We start from the raw sequence: 20,747 nt of genomic DNA on the forward strand, positions 1-20,747 counted from the left end.
TGGACCTTCTCCTGGACAGCTACCCCCTCCACCTCTGATCATCCCAAGGGACTACCATCGTGAGTTTTGTCACCCAAATCTAACATTGGTGGGGCTGCTTCCTTATATCACAGTGAAGTTGTTGTAATATGTACATCAACTGTCATAGAAAAATAAAACTTTCTGCAATGACATGATTATCTACACACAAAATCCCAAAGAATCTACATAGAACAGCTACTTTAACTAATATGCAAGTTTGGCAAGATTATAGGATACATAAAACAATCAACTGCATTTTTATATACTAGCAATAAACAATTGGAAGTTGAAATTTGAAAAAGAGTATTTAATTTAATACCAAAAAACGCAGAGTACTTAGGTATAAAGCTAATAAAATATGTGCAGGATCTATGTGCTGAAAACTACAAATTGCTGATAAAAGAAATTAGAAGGGTCCTACACAAATAGACAGATACTATGTGTCTGTGACTTAGAATATTCAATATTGTTAATAAGCTAAGTCTCCCTAAAGTCATCTATATATTTTTTTTCAATGCAAACCCAATAAAATTTCCAGCAATTAGTTTATTTTTAAAAATCACAAAGCTTATTCTAAAAATTATGAAAAAAGTAAACAAATTAAAGTAGCCAAGATATTTTGAAAAGAGTGGAATTGGAAAACTCATACCATCTCATCTCAAAACTTATTATACAAGGCTACATATTGGTAAAATGATAGACACACAGATTAATGGAACTAAGCAGAGGCCAGAGAAAGACCCACACATATATGATCAATAGATTTTCCACAAGGGCCAACAGAAATTTGATGTGAAAAGGATAATTCATTGGATGCTTACAGGCCAAAAGAAATGGCCTTTGACCTTACACTTTAGAAGACAAACTCACATGGATCATAGATCTAAATGTAAAGCCTGAAACTATAAAGCTTTTAGATAAAAAAGGAGGAGAAAAATCTTTGTGACCTCGGATTAGGTAGAGTTCTTAGATCTGAAACCAAAAGCACAATCCATGGAAAATGAAAACTGAACTTTGTCAAAAACAAAATTTCTGCTCTATGAAAAATACTGAGAATGGGATTAAAAATACAAAATACACAGAGATAAAACATTTGCAAAACATGTAACTGACAAAGGACATATGTCCAGAACATATAAACTCCCAAAAAACAAGAACAAGAAAACAGTTCCCCAAAGAAAACAGATATACACATGAGACACATTCAGATATAAAAGATACTCAACAGTCTTTAGGGACATGCAAATTAAAACCAAAGTGAGGTGCCACTATATACCTACTAAAATGGTAAAAACAAAACAAAACCCTGATATGCACTGGGTTGGTGGGAATGCAAACTGGTATAACCTTTTAGGGTTGTTACCTTTCCATACAGTTAAACATACTATACAATCCTACTCTTCAGTATTTACCAAGACAAAGAAAACTTGTGTTGGCACACAGACCTGTATGTAAATATTTAACACTGTTTTCTTCATGATCACTAACAACTGGAAACTCAAATATCCTTGAATTCATAAATAAATAAACCAAACTTAGTATGTCCATACACTTGAATACCAATCAGCAATAAAATTACTATGATCTACACATCAAGACTGATGAATCTCAGAAGCATAAAGTGAAAGAAGCCAGACTCCAAAGATTATACACTATATGATTCCATTTTAGGACATTCTGGACAACTATGCAGACAGAAAACAGGTAGATGGTTGCCAAAATCAAGGAAAGGTGACAAGGAGAGGGGTTGACTATGAGACTAGGAAGGAATTTCAAGGCAAGGGATCCTGGAAGTGTAAAACGTCTTGATTATGGTGGTGATAATACAATAATAAGCATTTGCCAAAACACAGAATGATACAACAGAGTTGATTTTAGTGTATACAAACTATTCCTTAATAATAATTTTTACAAAGAATGGTAGATTGTAGACTTTTCATAGATGCCTTGTATCTCACTGAGGAATTTTTAGCATGAATGGATACTGAATTTTGTGTTTTACTTTCCCTCAACCTACTAAAATGATCATATATTTTGATCAAAAGAATCCAGACATAAAAGAACGCATACTGAACCCACATGAAGCTCAAGAAAACAGACAGTCTAATATGAGGTATAGCAATCATACTTGTTGCTGCTGGAGGTGGGAATAACTAGAAATGTACACAAGGAGACATTCTGGTTTAATAGAAATATTGTATATATCGATCTTGGTGATGATGACATAAGTGTATACATTTGTCAAAATTCATGAGGCTATAAGCTTGAGATTTACATGTGTTACTGTCTGCAAATTATACCTCAATAAAGTATTAGCATACAAAAGTGCTGGTCGCAACCCCCTGAAGTGATTTTTGGACCTACTAGCAGGTTGATAAACATTTGTTCACAGGACCTGCAGGGTTGGGAAAATGAGTCTATGTGTCTAACTTAAATGTCCTCCAAGCCTTGCAGAATTCATCTTTTAAGTACATTTCATAGTTCTTAGAGAACTGAATAAAAATTTCAAACATGACCGTTCTCCCTTTCATTCATTTAACATTATTAAATACCTATCATGTGTTAGGCACTAAGAAGACTGAATAGATATGGCAGTCAACAAATCTCTATTCTCTTGGAGCTTGTATTCTAACGGAAGAAATCCTGGCACTTCCAGCTCAACCCTTCAGTGAATTTCAGATCAGATTGGTCCTTCCTAAGCCTCTCCTCTTGTGTAGTATCTGCTAAATGTCAAGGTTCTGAATGAAGTCCTTATGTCGCCACTCTCATGAGGCTTCCCTGCTGTGTGGCCACTCAACCACTGTTGACATGTCAAGCCCTGGCTAAATACTGACTCTTTTATAAGCCAATGCTATGTCTTCTAGGACAGGTCTGATCATTGGACTGTTTCAGCACCCATTTGAGGTATTAGAACATATAATTTTATGGCGCTTCTTTCCTATGTGATTTCTCCGGGGAGAGAAAGTCCTTATCACCCTCATCATCGGCATGTACTCGCTGGTGAATTATAAGACTTGAGCTCCAACTGAAGCCCTTCCCACACTCCTCACATTTGTATGGTTTTTCTCCAGTGTGAACTCTCTGATGGGCTTGAAGGTAGGAGCTCCAGCTGAAGACCTTCCCACACTCCTCACATTTGTACGGTTTCTCTCCAGTGTGGACCCTCTGGTGGGCCTGAAGATAGGATCTCTGTCTGAAACGCTTACCACACACATCACACCGGTATGGCTTCTCTCCTGTGTGGACTCCACGATGAGCCAGAAAATTTGAAGCCCGACAGAATCCTTTCCCACACTCCTCACATTGGTATGGTTTTTCCCCAGTGTGGCACCTCTGATGGGCTTGAAGCTGTGAACCCACACTGAAGCCCTTCCCACACTCTGCACACTGATATGGTTTCTCTCCTGTGTGGACTCTCTGATGCACCTGAAGACTCGAGAACTGACTGAAGGCCTTACCACACTTCTCGCATTTATAGGGTTTCTCTCCGGTGTGGATTCTACAATGAACGTTGAGATCTGAACTCCGGCTGAAGCCCTTCCCACATGTACCACATTTGTATGGTTTTTCTCCGGTGTGGCCTCTTTGATGGGCCAAAAGATTTGAGGCTTGACTGAAGCCTTTCCCACATTCCTCACATTTATAGGGTTTCTCTCCTGTGTGGACTCTAAAATGAATGTTAAAATCTGAGCTACGACTAAAGCCCTTTCCACATGCATCACACTGATACGGTTTCTCTCCAGTGTGGCCTCTCTGATGGTCCAGAAGATTTGAGGCCCGACAGAAGCCCTTCCCACACTCCTCACATTTGTAAGGTTTCTCTCCAGTGTGGCTTACCTGATGTGCCTGAAGGTGTGAACCTACACTGAAGCCTTTTCCACACTCTTCACATTTATAGGGTTTCTCTCCTGTGTGGATTCTACAATGAATGTTAAGGTGTGAGCTATAACTAAAGCCCTTGCCACATGCCTCACATTTGTATGGTTTCTCTCCAGTGTGGATTCGCTGATGAGCCTGCAGTCGTGAACGCCAACTGAAGCCCTTCCCACACTCTTCACATCTATAAGGTTTCTTTCCCATGTGGACTCTCTGGTGGACTTGAAGATATGAACTCTGACTGAAGCTCAGCCCACACTCCTCACATTTATAAGGTTTCTCTAATGTGTGGACTACTGGAGAAGCTTGACAATGTGAGCTTTTCCTGACGTTCCTACCAAATTCCTCATATTTCTGTGGATTCTCTCCAGTGGGGACTCTCTGATGATGGTGAAGATACAACCTCTGTCTGAAACCCTTACACGATACATCATACTTATATGATTTATCTCTGGTATGGACCTTCTGATGGGCTTGGAGGCTTGAAAGCCGACGGAAGGTGTTTTCACATTTTTCACATTTATAGGGCTTCTCTCCTACATGGGCTGTCTGGTTAGTTTGAAGACGAGAGTGATGAATGAAACCTTTTTCACACTCCTCCCCCTGGTAAGGTTTTCCTCCCTTGTGATCTTTGTGAACTTGAAGATGTAAATTCTGATTAAAGCCTTTACCCAACTCCTCATCTTTATAGAGGGCATCACCTTGTTTCTCCAACTGACAGCCATTTCCTTGAATATTTACCATGGGATCTTGGCACAGGGTTAACTCCTTTGTAACCTGTTGCCAGATTTGGGAGCAAAACAGCTCTTCATGTGGCAGGTACTTTAATCCAATTTCCTGAAGAGTCTCCGTGTCATTTAGATTCTTGTCTCCTAAAATGATTAAGAGAATTTAGAGATGAGGCATGTAAACACTTTGTTTAGAGATGTCAAGGCTAGATACTTAGGCCCATACCCTAAGGCTTATCTTGAATCAGGAGAAGACTCCATTTTACTCCATCATCAAAAACCAAGAGGCATTCCACCCAGCTCCCATTCACTACATGTTAATGAGATACATTTAGAATCATACTAAATTTTACATGTGAGGAGCAGGTGGGTGCAGATCAAGAAAAATACTTCCTAGGGAGTCTTTACCAAGAAGAAGCTGCACCTACTAAAAGCCTTGTCTTCTTTGCTAAGCAGGTGTCTGATAAATAGTTTCCACAATTCTGCCTATTGGATGCACATCTGACCCAATGCTCAAAATGTCTAGTAAGACCCTTATAGACAGATGATCAGAAGGTGTCCCCAGGCAATGCTGAAAACCTTTGTTTGAAACTATTTCATTGGAAGTTTATTCCATGTTAGAAGCCTTGAAGAACTAGGTTGGCTGGAAAGAGACATGTTTTTGGGAGAACACATCGTATCACCTAGGTGCTTAAAATTCAGAGTATAAGCAGGGAGTGGTCTTTCACCTCTTACTGGGAAATATTCTTCAGGATGGCAATGGCAGAAAAGGTTTATAGTACAATAAATTATTCTAAAACCTCACAGCAATAAAGTTCCACCCAGGTGGAACCAGATGTGCCCTAGATGTGTTTTTTTTTCTGGATACATACCTACATTCATCCAAAAGCACCTAATAAATTAGAATTAGATTAGAGAATCATGAGGAGGGGGTGCTGTTCTGGACTATGCCTTCATCACATTTCTGTTTATCACTCATTAAATATGTCCACAACTAATGGAAAAAAGTCCATGTAAACCATGATTATCTCATTCAGTCAGCCAACAAGTATTTACAGCATGTCTGTCCTCTACCAAGTCTGTTCTATACACTGAAGATAAAGCAATAAAGAAAACAGAATTTTGGGGCAACTGAGTGGCTCAATAGTTGAGCGTCTGTCTTTGGGTCAGGTTGTGATACCAGGGTCCCAGGATCAAGCTCCACAGTGGGCTTGCTGCAGGGAGTCTGCTTCTCCCTCTGCCTATGTCTCTGCCTGTCTCTGTGTGTCTCTCATGAATAAATAAAAATCTTTAAAAAAAAAAAGAAAATGAAAACAGAATTTCTTCCCTCCTGATAATTATATTCTAGTGGGAATATAGTGAGATAAACAAAAATATATGTTAACATGGTTAAGTAGTGATGAATGCCTAAACACCAAATTGGGCACGGTAAGGAAAGGAGAACGGGGGAAGAAGAAAAGGGGTCATGAACACAGTGGTCATAGGAGGTCTTTCTTATGATGTTATGATTTGAGAAAAAACCTACATGAAGTAAAGGAGGGGCCGAGAGGATGACAGAGAGAAAGAGCACTCATGACAGAAGGAAGAACAAGTAGAGGGTGATGAAGCAGGGCCATGGGTGGCAAGCAGAGTGGCAAAACTGGATGGGACAGACTGACATGGGGGCAAGTGACAAGTCACATGTGCAGAAGGGTGGAGAAATAGCAAGGAGCAGGCAGGTGGGACATCAGGAGCCACTTGAAGTATGTGGCTTTTACTCTCAGTCAGATAAGAAGCTACCGGAGATGGAAACAGAGGACAAGATCTAACACACATAAAAAAGAATCACTTTGAATGGAGAACAACTGTAAAAGTAGCAAATGCAGAGAGGAAGAGGGTGGAAAAGTGCTGCAGGATTCACAGGTGAGACACTGAGTGGTGAGGCAGAGTGATGGAGGAACCAGAAGCATGGCCGATGCAGCCGCATGGCTCTCACCTGAGGCGCTGGGACCCCAGGCTGCCATCTTCACCATCCGAAGCTTTTCTCCCCTCTCTAACTGGAGTATTACATCTGGCGTGAAGGGCTGATGCCCTGTCAAAAGGCAAGGACACACATTTAAAATTACTAAAAATTACTAGAATAACTAACCTAAAAATGTGGCTCTCACCACTGCATCTTTAGGACATCAAAACTAGTGACTTCCAAATAGCCCATCAGAGGACTACGTTTTATGCAAAAATCCAGGATATGAAAAAAAATAAAATTAAATTAAAAAAAAAATCCAGGATATGGAGACATAAGTGTAAATCATTGGAAAGAAAAAAATCATTGAAAAAAAAAAGGTCTGTTTCTTTCAGACTCTTTCTACCATTTCCCACATGATTTTTAGCAACAGGCTGTAGTTTCTGCCACAATGTGCAGTTATTGCCAAGGGCTCTGTTATTTTCTACTCTATTTTATTTCATTACACAAAGCTGGTACAAGGAGCACCTGGGTGGCTCAATCATTTAAGCACCCAACTCTTGATTTCAGCTCAGGTTATGATCTCAGGGTCATGAGATTGAGCCCTGTGTGCTGAGCATGGAGTCTGCTTGGGATTCTCTCTCTGCCTCTCCCTCTGCTCCTTTCCCCACTTGTGAGTTCTCATTCTCTCTCAAAAATAAAAAATAAAAAATAAAATGTTGGTGTAATGCTCTAAATGTGTGTCATTACCCACTAATCAGAGATGACCACAACTTAAGAAAGGCCAAAAAGGGCACCTGGGTGGCTCAGTTGGTTAGGCATCTGTCCTCAGTTTAGGTCATAATCTCAGGGTCCTGGGATGCATCAGGCTCTGTGCTCAGTGAGGAGTATGCCTACTTCTCTCCTTCTGCCTCTGCTCCTCCCCATTTGTGCTTCTCTCTCTCCCCCTCTGTCTCAAATAAATAAATAAAATCTTTAAAAAAAAAAGAGAGAGAGAGAAAGGCCAAAAATGCATACAGAGGCGGTCATAGTGTCAATTTATGGCTCATTTACAAAACACACTAACGAAGAGAGAAAGACCAGAAAAAATGCCATCCAATTCAAGAGCTCCAAAGCCCCACACATCCAAAGATACAATAAACACCACAGGGTAAAGTTCACAGAGCGCCTGTCCTCACCCACAGAGAGCAGGTTCCTGAAGTTCTCAAGCATCACATCTCCATACAGCTTCCTCTGGGCAGGGTCCAGCAGCCCCAGCTCCTCCTCCGTGAAGATCACGGCCACATCCTTGAATGTCACCGTCTCCTGTAACACCAAGAACACGCAACCTCAGTCTTGTACCTGGTGGCCACTGGGAGAAAGAGCACCGAGAAAACTGGAAAGGATGTATAGGAAGTAGTTCCTGAGTCTAAGAGACAAAAGTCAATTTTACTACAATAAAAATAAACATTTCAAATAATACATACCATATCACATTAGATTTTTTCTTTCCAAAATAAATACCAAAAAGAACAACTTTTAAATAAATATTAGCTTCCTGTCTTAATTATTTTCTTAGAATAACTTCCAAGAAGGAAAAATGGCAATATCAAATATGCCACTTCAAAATTACTATGTAGAATGGCAGGCTTCCTTTTCAACTTTTTCTATATTTTATCCCTCCCCCAAGAGAATAGAAGTAGCAGCCCTGATTCTCTACACCATACACAACACTGAATATAACCAGTGGTTTTAAGTCCTAGGTAATCTGAAAAAGCAACTTATTTTTCATTTTGTACTTACTTGATAATTAACAAGCTATCATATTTTCATATATCATATATCCACTGGCCATCTTTATTTCTTTTATATGTTGCCAGTCAATATTCTTTGCTTATATTCTACTTGGGGGTTTATTTTATGACTTTAAAAATTCTGTTAGAGACTTTGAGCTGTTTTTAAAAATATTATATAAGTGTTATCACCTACATTTTGCTATTGTTCTTATATAGCTTTGTGTACATCATGGTTTCTCAACCTTGACACTACTCACATGGAGGTAACTGTTGTGTGTGGGGGTGGGGTGGGGTGAGGGCTGTCCCATGCACTGTAGGATGTTTAGCAGTATCCGTGGCTTCTATGTGCTAGATGCTGAAGCCTCCCTCAAGTTGTGACACCAGAAATGTTTCCAGACATTACCCAGGGACAAAATTTGCCCATGCTTAAGAATTGCTGATGTACGGGGGACCTGTGTGGCTCAGTGGTTGAATATCTGTCTTCGACTCAGGGCGTGATCCCAGAGTCCTGGGATCAAGTCCCACATTGAGCTCCCTAGAGGGAGCCTGCTTCTCCCTCTACCTATCTCTCTTCCCTCTGTCTGTGTCTCTCATGAATAAACAAATAAAATCTTTAAAAAAATAATTGCTGGTGTACAATACAGTCATAATTTTTCATATGGAAATTGTGTGTTCCTCACTGGAGCCCTGCACAGCCAGGTGCCCTAAATGAGCAACAGAGATCATAAAGAAGGTGTTACCGAAGGGTGACCAACAAGAGGAAGTATAGTCTGCGGTGTCTTCCACGTACTATAGCAGCCAAGCACACAGAAAGGGCTAAGTCCCTGAGAAAAATTATTTTCCCTCACCTCCCTCTTTATCTAACTAAAACTCCTAGGAGACTTTTTTGGATCAGTTTAACCTTTGGAGTTTTCTAACATGCTTTAATCCTGTTTCTTTGTAGTTAACATGCAGGGATGACCAAGGACTGCCTCTTAAGGTTGATCGGAAACCAAAGGCAGTAAGAAAAGCATCGGTATGTCTTCCTGAACTACTAGGCTTTTAAAATTAAGAACATTATTACTTTGATAAAAATAAATCAATATGTAAATTAAAAATATAAATCAGGGGCGCCTGGGTGGTTCAGCCGGTTAAGTGTCTGCCTTTTACTCAGGTCATGATTTCAGTGTCTTGGGATCCAGTCCCACATCGGGCTCCCTGCTCAGTGGGGAGTCTGCTTCTCCCTCTCCCTCTGCCTCTCATGTTCACTCTCTTGCTCTCTCCCTCTTGCTCCCTCCAATAAATAAATAAAATCTGGGATCCCTGGGTGGCGCAGCGGTTTGGCGCCTGCCTTTGGCCCAGGGCGCGATCCTGGAGACCCGGGATCGAATCCCACATCGGGCTCCCGGTGCATGGAGCCTGCTTCTCCCTCTGCCTGTGTCTCTGCCTCTCTCTCTCTCTCTGTGACTATCATAAATAAATAAAAATTAAAAATAATAAATAAATAAATAAATAAATAAATAACATCTTTAAATAAATAAATAAATAAATATCCGTAAATACCACACACATGATAGGACTGAGACATAGGTTAGAAAGAATCTAGCTTTGGGGGTGCCTGGGTGGCTCAGTCAATTAAGCATCTGGCTCTTGGCTGTGGCTCAGATCATGATCTCAGGGTCGTGAGATTGAGCCCTGTGTCTGGCTCCTCACTCACTGTAGCATCTGCTTGAGATTGTCTTTCTCCCTCTTCCTCTGCCCCTCCTGCTCTTTCTCTCTAAAATAAATAAATATTTTTTAAAAAGAATCTAGTTTTCTTATGGGAAAATATGAACGAATATTCTCTCTCTGTGATACATCGATTATACCTGACGGCATTATGCCATATCAGAGTGTTCTATGTACAAAATCCCCAAGATACTGCATATCAAGTGTACTTTTTTTATTTCGATTCCTAAAACATTAAGAACAAAGAAGAGCAAACTCCTCCAAATTCCTTTTTAAGGAAAATGGTTGTTAGGAAAACTGTTAGTAAAATATATTTTAAAAATTATGTCAAAAACAGAATTTGTTACTATTTTACTTTCCTGGTTTTATTTTTTTCTTCACTATTTTTTAATTTAAATGCAATTAGCCAATATACAGTAGTACAACATTAGGTTCAGATGCAGTGTTAAATAATTTATCAGTTGCGTATAATACCCAGTGCTTACTAGCCATTAAGGAGGGCACATGATGTGATGAGTGATGGTTTTATTATTTGTTTTTTAAGATAATATTTATTCATGAGAGAGACAGAGAGAGAGGCAAGACACAAGCAGAGGGAGAAGCAGGCTCCCTGTGGGAGCCCGATGTAGCACTTGATCCCAGGACCCCAGGATCATGACCTGAGCCAAAGGGAGACCCTCAACCACTGAGCCGCCCAGGCATCCTGGGTTTTATTATTTTTTAAGCTTTTATTTAAACTCCAGTTAGTTAAAATACAGTGTAATATTAATTTCAAGTGTACTATATAGTGATTCACCATTTCCTTGCAACACCTGGTGCTCGTTACAACAATGTTCAACACAGTAAAAATTCTAAATTACCTAAATGTCTACGAATGGGGCAAAAGTTAAGACACATCCATAGAGTACATCAATTCAAGGGAATATGATGTAGCCATTAAATATGTAGGGAATAGAATATCAATTAATTAGGAAAGGCATAATTTGAAAATTTTAACTATATTTTATTTTTTTAATGTTCTTTATTTATTTATTCATGAGATACACAGAGAGAGGGAGAGAGAGGCAGAGACACAGGCAGAGGGAGAAGCAGGCTCCATGCAGGGAGCCCAACGTGGGACTCGATCCCAGGTCTCCAGGATCACGTGCTGGGCCAAAGGCAGAAGCTAAACCGCTGAGCCACCCAGGGATCCCCTGAAAATTTTAACTATAGAACTATTACAAATATACAGTTATGAATGCATATGAGGGAAAGAATGTGGGAAAATGAAAACTTTTTATAATAAGGAAAACAGTAGTAAAGTGGGAGGAGGTTTTTCGTAACTGCTATTCACTTTTCTCCTCTATTTTATTTATGAAACTATAAAAGGTGATAAAATTAAATAACAATAATTAAACTACACTAAAATAAAAAGTCGTGATCCTCTGGTAACAAGAGTTTTTGAAATGCTTACTATTCTGTTTAATCATTTTCAAGAATGCATCTAGTCACTGAGAAATGAAACAACGGTTTAAAATCTAGAAAGGAAGCCCAACTCACCTTGAACTTGGTCATTCTGTTCTTCTCCTTCCAGGGAAGGGCTGAGTCCTGAGAAGGTACGAAAGGGGAAGGAGAAAAGAAAGCGATCAGAGTAGAGCCAAGACTGTTGTTAACCCATTATGGCTAACGTATACTCATTACCCGTATTTCATGCTTTACATAAAATATCAATGGTGCCCTTTTCATGGGCTTGATGAGCAGAGCATGGGGGGGGATTCCTGAGACCACTGACCCCTTCAGCGGAGAGCCTCTACACAGTGAACAACCTGCCCAACTACATATGGTGGCTCTAACTCAAGTTCTCCTCGTTGCTTTTAGGGTAGGAATCTGATTCTAGGGAGGGTGAACATACAGAGTAAAGTACCCGGGTTGAAAGAGTAATCTCTAGGGCCAAATGTTTTAGGTCTATGGTACTGCTACTTATTTGCTGTGAAATCTTCTGACAAATTGTTGATACATCTGTGTCTCAGGGACACCTAGGTGGCCCAGCAGTTGAGTGTCTGCTTTTGGCTCAGGGCGTGAATCCAGGGTCCAGGATTGAGTCCCACACTGGGCTCCTTGCAGGGAGCCTGCTTCTCCCTCTACCTATGTCTCTGCCTCTCTCTCTGAGTCTCTTAAAATAAAATCTTTAAAAATCTCCATGCCTCAATTCTTTCATCTGTAGAAATGGAGGGATTAGCAATGTCTACTTCATAGGATGGTTTTCAGAATGAAATCAGAAGGCAGAGAGCACAGAGAACACTTTCAGGGTATCTTATTTCTTAGTAGCTATAGAAAAGCACATAATATTCACTAACATAAAACCTGTCCTCATAAATGTTTTTTTTTTCATAAATGGTTTTTATCTATGAAGGCTTTAGAGACCATCACTCCATCATATGAAAATCACCTTTAACTTCTGAAATATGTTATTCTCTCTGGTCTGTCATACTTAACATGATGTCTTTGCAGTAATATTTAAGGTTACAAGGATGACTTGTTTTCCTGTGTAAAATAAACATAAAATTTACCCTTTTAACCATTTGTAAGTGTACAGTTCATTACACTTAAGTGCATTCCTACTGCTGTGCAATCATCACTACCATCCATCTCCAGAACTTTTTCGCCATCCCCAACTAAAACTATACCCATAAAACCACAGCTCCCCATAACCCTTCTCCTCAGCCCCCAATAGTCACTATTCTACTTTCTCTCTCTGTCAATTTAACTATACGGACAACTGTGGGTTTTGTCATTGTTGTTGTTTTTCACAGGCAACTGTTTTTTAAAAGATATATAATCTTGCCCAAACTACTCTGTTAACAGCAGGGCATTGAAAAGACTATCATGAAGATGAAGAAAAATTAATAAAAAACCTGTGACGCGGCCAGATTTATTTACCCATAAGTTGGGTAATCAGTTTGTCATTCAGACTAACGAGCTACAGTAATCATAGGAAGTGATTAAAAACAACAAAAACAGCAACACAGTTGGCATTCAGTGAGCACCAAGTATGTGTCAGGGGCCTCACAAAGCACAGGACACACACTGTTTCCAGAAGGTCCTGCCCACTTACTTGTGAAGAAGCTACAGTGGTACTAGTTGTGTGACTCTGATCCAATCACCTACACCTCTGTTCTCAGCTATAACAAGGAGATAATGACAGAATTTCAGTCATAGGATTACTGTGGGGGAATAAATGAGCTAATCCATGCAATGCCCCGGCACTATACCTGGCATTTTTAGGAAGTTCTCAATCAATGATGATGAGGACTGTTGTTCCTATTTAAGAGATGAGGAAGCTGGGACTTGGGGAGGTTACAACACATGGGTGGAATTGGAATCCAGCTCTCACATTGAAATCGGTATTCTAGATCTTGTCTCTCTGCTGCTTCTAAAGACACAAATATGCAGATGGGACTCTGAGGTCTCAGAGAAGGAGAAACAAGAGCTGAGGACCAGGGATGATAGACACAGAACCAGGGAGAGGACTCTAAAGCCAAAGGATCTGCTTCAGGGAGAAAAGAATAGAATTGTGAAGGGTGTAGGCTCTGGAATCAGACCACCAGGTTGTGAATCCTGGCATTCCCAACTTGCTAATACTTTGTGTCTCTAATTCCAATCTATAAATTGGGAGATAATAATGATAATGACAACAATAATATTACCAACCTCAGGGGAAGGGTAGTAGGTCTAAGTGACTGTATGTCAAACATGTAGGACAGCGTCCAGCAGCTTAAATATTCAATACAAGTTACCTGTATGGCTGCTTTACAAGGAATAGCCAAGGAACCCTTTACTTGGGGTGGCTGCAGCTGCATATTGCTTGACAAGCTGAGTGTGGGCAAGATTCCAGAGACCACACTCCCTCCAGCTGAAAGCCCTGGGCAGTGAGCGACCTGCCCAACCACACTGGTGGCCTGAATACATGTTCTCCTTGTTGCTCTCATACTAGGATTCTGATTCTCAGGAGGGTAGAAACAATACAATACAATAATACTCAGGCTAAGGGATTATTGTTGGTTAATTGTTGGTTAATTTATTACTTATTAGTTCATTACTATTAGTTATCTCTCCATCTTTAGATAAAAGAACCCTCATACTGAAAAGGGCAATGGAAAGCTTCCCAATCTTGGAAAAAACACCCTTTGGGATTTATGATTCATTTTGTTCTGACTCTTATTTGTCCTATGATTTCTGCTCAGTAAGAGTATTCTGCAGGGAGAGCTCTTCATCACCTCTGGGGGATAACTGGTAAATCGATCTTGTAATTAATACCTACTCAGCTTTATATCTCAAGCACCTGAAACAGTATGTTGTGTAACAGAAACTGCTCAGGAGACACCCAGTGTCAGTGTCTTGACACTTGACCTACCCTCCAGATATTTTCAGACAGACTAAAAACTTGAGGTTTTCAGGCACCTGGGTGGCTCAGCAGTTGAGAGTCTGCCTTTGGCTCAGGGGTCCTAGGATCAAATCCCTGCATCAGGCTCCCCATGGGGAGCTTGCTTCTTCCTCTGGCTATGTCTCTGCCTCTCTGTGTCATTCATGAATAAATAAATAAAATATTTAAAATATATATATTTCTTATTTAACCCCATATATCCAAAATAATACCAATTCAACCTGCAATCAACATAAAAATTACTGAGAGATGTTACATTCCTTTTTGTCATACTAGTCTTTGAAATCCATTGTGTGTCTTACACTCACAGTACATCTCAATTAGCACTAGCCATATTTCAAGTACTCATTTGTCACATGTGCCTGATGGCTACCATATTGGATAGTGATGACTTGAACCTTTTTAAAGCAATAGAGACCATACAACCACACCTCAGAGACTCTCTGGGTTCAAAGGACAGCAAATCAGCCTTAGTTCTACATTTAACCAACGGCTATTACTGAAACTATTAATTTTTCAATTGAATGATAGAATTGAAGCAGTGAAAACAGCAGGCAGGTGAAACAAAAAAGAATACCTTAAAATCTTCTGCTGTTTTAATAACTTGCTACGTTTTTCCTATCTCATAGCTACCCATAACAGGAAAAGGACAACTTTAGTCTATAATACACAGATGATTAACAACGTGCCAGGCACTATTTCAAGCACTCTCTTTTTAAAAAAGATTTTATTTATTTATTTGAGACAGAGTGAGAGAGAGAACATGAGAGGGGTGAGGGGCAGAGGGAGAAGCAGGCTCCCCACTGAGTAGGGAGCCCAACTCAGGGCCCGATCCCAGGACCCCAGGATTATGACATGAGCTGAAGGCAAAGGCTTAACAGACTGAGTCACCCAGGCAGCCCTACTTCAAGCACTTTACATAGCATATCTCTTAAAAAAATGATATATATATATATATATATATATGCATATATATATATATAAATAATGTATTTATTCATGAGAGACAGAGGCAGAGAGAAAGGCAGAGACACAGGCAGAGGAAGAAGCAGGGTCCACACAGGGACCCCGACGTGGGGCTCGATCCTGGGTCTCCAGGATCACTCCCTGGGCCAAAGGCAGCGCTAAACCGCTGAGCCACCTGGGCTGCCCCATAGCATATCTTTTAATCTTCACAAAAATTTTAGGAGGTAGGTACTGAGAGCCCTACCTGGACAGGTAGGAAAACTGAAGAACAGACAAGTTAAATAATTTGCCCAAGGTCATCCAGTGGAAGAGTGCTAGAGCCAGGTTTCAAATGTAGCTGCTCAAGTTCGATCCTGTTCTGCACCCTGCTGACTGTGCCAACAGTCATTTGTCTCTGCCGGTCTTTCTTTTTTTTTTCTTTTAAAGAAAAGAAGAGAGAGAGGCAGAGACATAGGCAGAAGAAGAAGCAGGCTTCTGTAGGGAGCCTGATACGGGGATTGGATCCTAGGACCCTGGGATCAGACCTGAGCCAAAGGCAGATGCTCAACCACAGAGCCACCCAGGTGCCCCTGTCTCTTCCTTATTTTTATTTTATTTTATTTTTTTTTAAGATTTTATTTATTTATTCATGAGAGACACAGAGAGAGAGGCAGAGACACAGGCAGAGAGGGAGAAGCAGGCTTCCTGTGGGGAGCCTGATGCAGGGATTGGATCCTAGGACTCTGGGATCAGACCTAAGCCAAAGGCAGATGCTCAACCACAGAGCCACCCAGGCACCCCTATCTCTTCCTTTTTAAAAGGCGAACAATAATAGCATTGTTATGAAAAATAAATATATGAGTACATGTAAAGCATTGGAACTTCTCCAGGTTGTTAGAGGTGCCCAACAAGTTAGCTCTTCTCATCATTCCCATTATGACCTCCATGCAATAAGCAAAAAAATGAAACATCAGCATCAACTTGTTTTTATGGAGATTTGTTTTAGATCATGACATATTATGCATAATTGTACATCAACGTCTGAATACTCTAAAAACGTTGGTATAATCTGCAGCCCACCACACGTGAGATAAAAGACAATGAATGTAGATGTTATCTTCTATTAGAATTATCTTTCTATTTTGCTCCCTCATCCCAGGCTGTGGCTCCCTTTTGGAGAGCTACATGAATCCCACTTACTGACTGAATAACTCTTCTTGGCCAACCCCTCGGTTGCTGCTAGGCACTCTAAAAAGAATATGATGAGGTCCAGGAAACAGTGGTCCCTGCAGCCAACAGGAGAGACAAAAGAAATCAGTTACATGCCAGTGGCAAGAGCAACTCCGAAGAAGGAAAGACAATCCATCATCTTGCCTAATTGCAACTCTTTCTAACTTTCTCCTATGAGTAACATTCTTCTAGTTCCCAAGAGTGAAAACCTTAGAGTTGCTGCCAACATCTCTTTGATGGACTGAATTGTGACCCCCCCTAAAACTTTTATGTTGAAGTTCTAAACCCCAGTTCCTCGAATGTGATTATATTTGGACATAGGGCATTTAAAGAGGTGATTAACTTAAAATAAGTTCTTTAGGGTGGGCCCTAAGCCAATCTGATTGATGTCTAGTGAGAGGAAATCTAGACACCCAAGGGCTAGGGTATTTTGTTACACTAGTCCTGACATATTAACACAATCTCCTTTCCACTGGTTTTCACATATAAATAATTTGTGATAGTTTTTCAGTCCCACCAACTCAACATCTTGGGTTTGCTTTAAAATAGTCAAGGAGAAGGGCACCTGCATGGCTAAGTTAGCTAAGTGTCTGCCATCAGCTCAAGTCGTGATCCTGGGATAGAGCTCCACATGGGCTGCCTGTCCTTCCTTCTCCCTCTCCCTCTGCTCCTTCCTCCCACTTATTCCACATTATTCTCTCATGTGCTCTCACATGCTCTCTCAAATAAATTAAAATAAAATAAAAATACTCAAGGATAGGGGCACCTGGATAGCTCAGTCCGTTTAAGTGTTCAACTCTTGGTTTCTGCTCAGGTCACAATCTCAGGGTCCTGGGATCGAGTCCCATATCAGATCTGCACCTAGCCCAGCATCTGCTAGAGAATCTCTCTCTCCCTCTACTCCTCCCCCTGCTGGTTCTCACTCCCTCTCTCTAAAATAAATAATAATAAATAAATAAAAGCTTTTAAAATAGGAGAAATAGATATATGGAGAGTAGAGAAGCAACAAAATTAGCAATGATTAAATCAGGGTGATTGTTACAAAGGAGTTCATTACATTTTATTTTGGATACGTATGGAAAATTCTACAGCAAAGAATTTAGGGAGGAACTATGAATATTGAGAGAAGAATGTCATAAAATAAATAAATACACATTTAAACCATCTATATTCTAGTATTGGCAGTTATTCTGAATGCTTTTTTAAATGTATTTCTATATTTTCTGAATTCTTTACAATGAGTGTGTATATCTTCCATAATGGGAATAGAATTATATTATCTGGAATAAAATAAAAAGAGAATGCTTCCAAAATTGTATAAAGAACTCCAGACTCATGAATCCTGCTTTCAAAATATTCTACAATAGGGGCACCTGGGTGGTTCAGTGGTTGAGCATCTGCCTTTGGCTCAGATTGTGATCCCAGGGTCCTGGGATGGAGCACCGCATCAAGCTCTCCATGGGGAGTCTGCTTCTCCCTCTGTATATGTCTCTGCCTCTCTCTGTGTGTCTCTCATGAATAAATTAATAAAATCTTTAAAAAACAAACTACTCTACAATAAAAATTCCAACCTGCCTCCATAATTTGATCCCAAATCACTCCTCTGCAGCCAGTTTCCTATGGTTAAATATTTATACCGTTTATTTTTCTATTATGTTTCCTAATTCCAATTTGGGGACTTTAAACTTTGGGACCAAGGATATGCACACACATAAAGAACACACACCCTGGACTCAAATCCACTTCCTCCACTAGCACTGTAACATAGAACATGTAATTTTTGCTCCTTTGCCTCCACCTGTAAAACAGAGGCGGTAACAGTATTCACCTCACAGGGCTCTGTGAAGACTAGAAATGTTCATTGTTATAAAACCCTCAGGACGATGCTTAGCACTCAAGGTTGTAAACATTACGACTATCACTCATGCCCTGTACCTATTCTACATATTTCCCCAATTATTTAACATTTGCTAATGAATGAAATACCTCTACCACCGCAGAAAAGGAAGACAAAAGCCTAAGTACAGTCACAGTGGGGCTCTGCTGCCAGGAGCCCTCTTTCAGAAGTCAGGACAGGGGGCGCCCAGGCGGCTCAGTGGTTGAGCATCTTCTTTCAGCTCAGGTCCTGATCCCAGGGTCCTGGGATTAGTCCCACATCGGGCTCCCTATGGGGAGCCTGCTTCTCCCTCTGCCTGTGTCTCTGCCTCTCTCTGTGTGTCTCTTATGAATAAATAAATAAAATCTTAAAAAAAAAAAAAAAGGAATCAGGACAGGAGGAAGAAAGGAGTCTGAGATACTACAATCCTGTCTGTGGCCCTAGAAAAACCACAAAAGGTATCTATGGCTGATGCTCTCTTTCTCTAAAAAACGAATCAGAAGTAGTCCAGGCACAGCCCCTTTCGTGCACTGAGAATAGCCAGCGGTACTTGGAAGAGGCTGCAAAGAGGTAACTTTTCTGATGATGACACACGTCTGAACTGTTCTCAACATTTCACTTGTCCTATACCGTTAATTCCCAAGGCAAATGTATGCGGTAGGTAATATCCCCGTTTCCAGAAAAGGAAACTGAGGCACAGAAAGATTAAGTTGCAGAAGTGACGGAGCGTGTGGAAGGTGAGGGGACGGCGAGCTGGGCAGCAAGAGCCCCGAGACCCTCGACCTCCGCGGAGCCGGGTCCGCCTCCCAGCCCGAGACCCCGAACCGCTCCGTAGGACTCGGGCGAGGGGAAGGCAAGCTGCCGCCCCGTCCCTTAATCTCGCTGCCACTGGCCGAGACTTTCCCTCCCTGTCACCCAGGGCCCGGCGCGCCGGATCCCACGACCAGACCAAAAACTTAAAAGAGGTCGTGGGGTCCCGGGAATCACTCACCTCCCAGAAAGAGCCCGAAGGCCGCGATCTTAACCTTCCGCAGCGGAAATACCTCCGACTACGCGGGGCTCCTGGACTACATTTCCCAGCATTCCCCAGAGGCCCCCGAGTCGCTGTCCCGCACCCCGCGACGGCCTGAATCCAATTTCCTGGAGTCCACGAAAGGAGAGGGGTTTGCATTCTTGTCGTCCGGTGGCCGAAATGCCTCCGAACACGCAGAGCACTGTATTATATTCTATTTCTTCAGCACAGCAAATAGATTTGAGCTCTCCGGTAGCGGAAGTGCCCCAATGCCTGAAAGCGACTGGACTACACATCCCAGAATCCTCTGTATGCGTGAGCTTCCCGCCTACCTGCAATTTGTCTTTTGAATTAGCAGGTGGAGTCTAAATAAGCTCTTGGATGCTGTGGAACTGGACTTGTATTTTTCTTTTCTTTTTTTTTTTTTTTCTTTCTCACGGCTGCCTTTCACATGCAACATAGTTGGAAACAGAAAAAAAAAAGGAAAATAATTACAAAGGCTGCTATGTGTTAGGTAAAAAAAAAAAAAAGAGAGAGATCATAAAAGGGGCAGACTGAGCTGCACTGAACAAGCCTACTTTATTACATGGACCTGACTTCACCTATGACCAAGAACCCATTAAAAAGGAGATATAACAAGGGACGCCTGGGTAGCTCAGTCAGTCGAGCATCTCATTCTTGGTTAGGATTCAGGTTATTGTCTTGGAGTCTTGGGACCAGGCTGTGTGCTCACCATGGAGTCAGCTTGAGATCCTCTCTCTTCCTTTAATTCTTCTCCTTCCCTTGCTCATGCACTTACTCTAAAAAAATTAAAGCAATATAGTTTAAAAAAAAAGGATATGCAACCATCCAGCAGGATATAAAACAGAAGGAGCAAAATTCTCTGCTTTTCCTTGGCTGTAGGAATTTTTTTCTTGCATTGACATGGGATTGGAGAAAATATAGAATAGGGTCCACCCTATACAATATTTTTAAAAAAATCTTTGAGGGGCACCCAAGTGGCTTAGTTAAGTGTTTGCCTTTGGCTCAAGTCTCTCAGGGTCCTGAGATTAAGCCCTGCCTTAGGCTCCCTGCTCAGAAGGGAGTTGGCTTCTCTCTCTTTCTCGGTCCAGCCCCCCTGCCCTCCCACCTTGGCTCAAATAATAAAATCTTTTTAAAAAATCTTCTTTGGGAATATTACTCAGCCATTAGAAAGGATGAATACCCACCATT

At 41.0% G+C, this 20,747-nt stretch overlaps 2 protein-coding genes across 5 annotated transcripts in view; both read right to left on the reverse strand.

Moving 5' to 3' along the window:
- Positions 1-4,691, reverse strand: part of LOC118353825 (zinc finger protein-like) — a 43,505-nt gene extending 38,814 nt beyond the window's left edge. Inside the window, exon 1 of the mRNA XM_049109488.1 lies at positions 4,639-4,691. The gene's annotated coding sequence lies outside the window, so the exon portion shown is untranslated. The remainder of the gene's footprint in view (positions 1-4,638) is intronic.
- ZNF45 (zinc finger protein 45) lies at positions 2,198-19,742 on the reverse strand. 4 transcript variants are annotated; one of them, XM_035712520.2, is made up of 9 exons: positions 19,515-19,630; positions 16,618-16,703; positions 13,301-13,461; positions 13,144-13,210; positions 12,478-12,572; positions 11,589-11,636; positions 7,746-7,872; positions 6,601-6,696; positions 2,198-4,769 (listed from the first exon to the last, which is right to left on the reverse strand). In XM_035712520.2, exons 6-9 carry the CDS (start codon positions 11,601-11,603, stop codon positions 2,944-2,946), a joined length of 2,064 nt encoding a protein of 687 aa, XP_035568413.1. In that variant the 5' UTR covers positions 11,604-11,636; positions 12,478-12,572; positions 13,144-13,210; positions 13,301-13,461; positions 16,618-16,703; positions 19,515-19,630; the 3' UTR covers positions 2,198-2,943. The 4 variants fall into 4 exon arrangements, with proteins under 4 accessions (XP_035568413.1, XP_035568414.1, XP_035568412.1 ...); XM_035712521.2 differs by lacking the exon at positions 12,478-12,572; XM_035712519.2 differs by lacking the exons at positions 12,478-12,572; positions 13,144-13,210; positions 13,301-13,461.
- Between the last annotated feature and the right edge of the window lie 1,005 nt (positions 19,743-20,747).

This window comes from Canis lupus, chromosome 1 (assembly GCF_003254725.2).
Source record: "Canis lupus dingo isolate Sandy chromosome 1, ASM325472v2, whole genome shotgun sequence".
In the NCBI taxonomy this organism is placed as follows: Eukaryota; Metazoa; Chordata; class Mammalia; order Carnivora; family Canidae; genus Canis; species Canis lupus.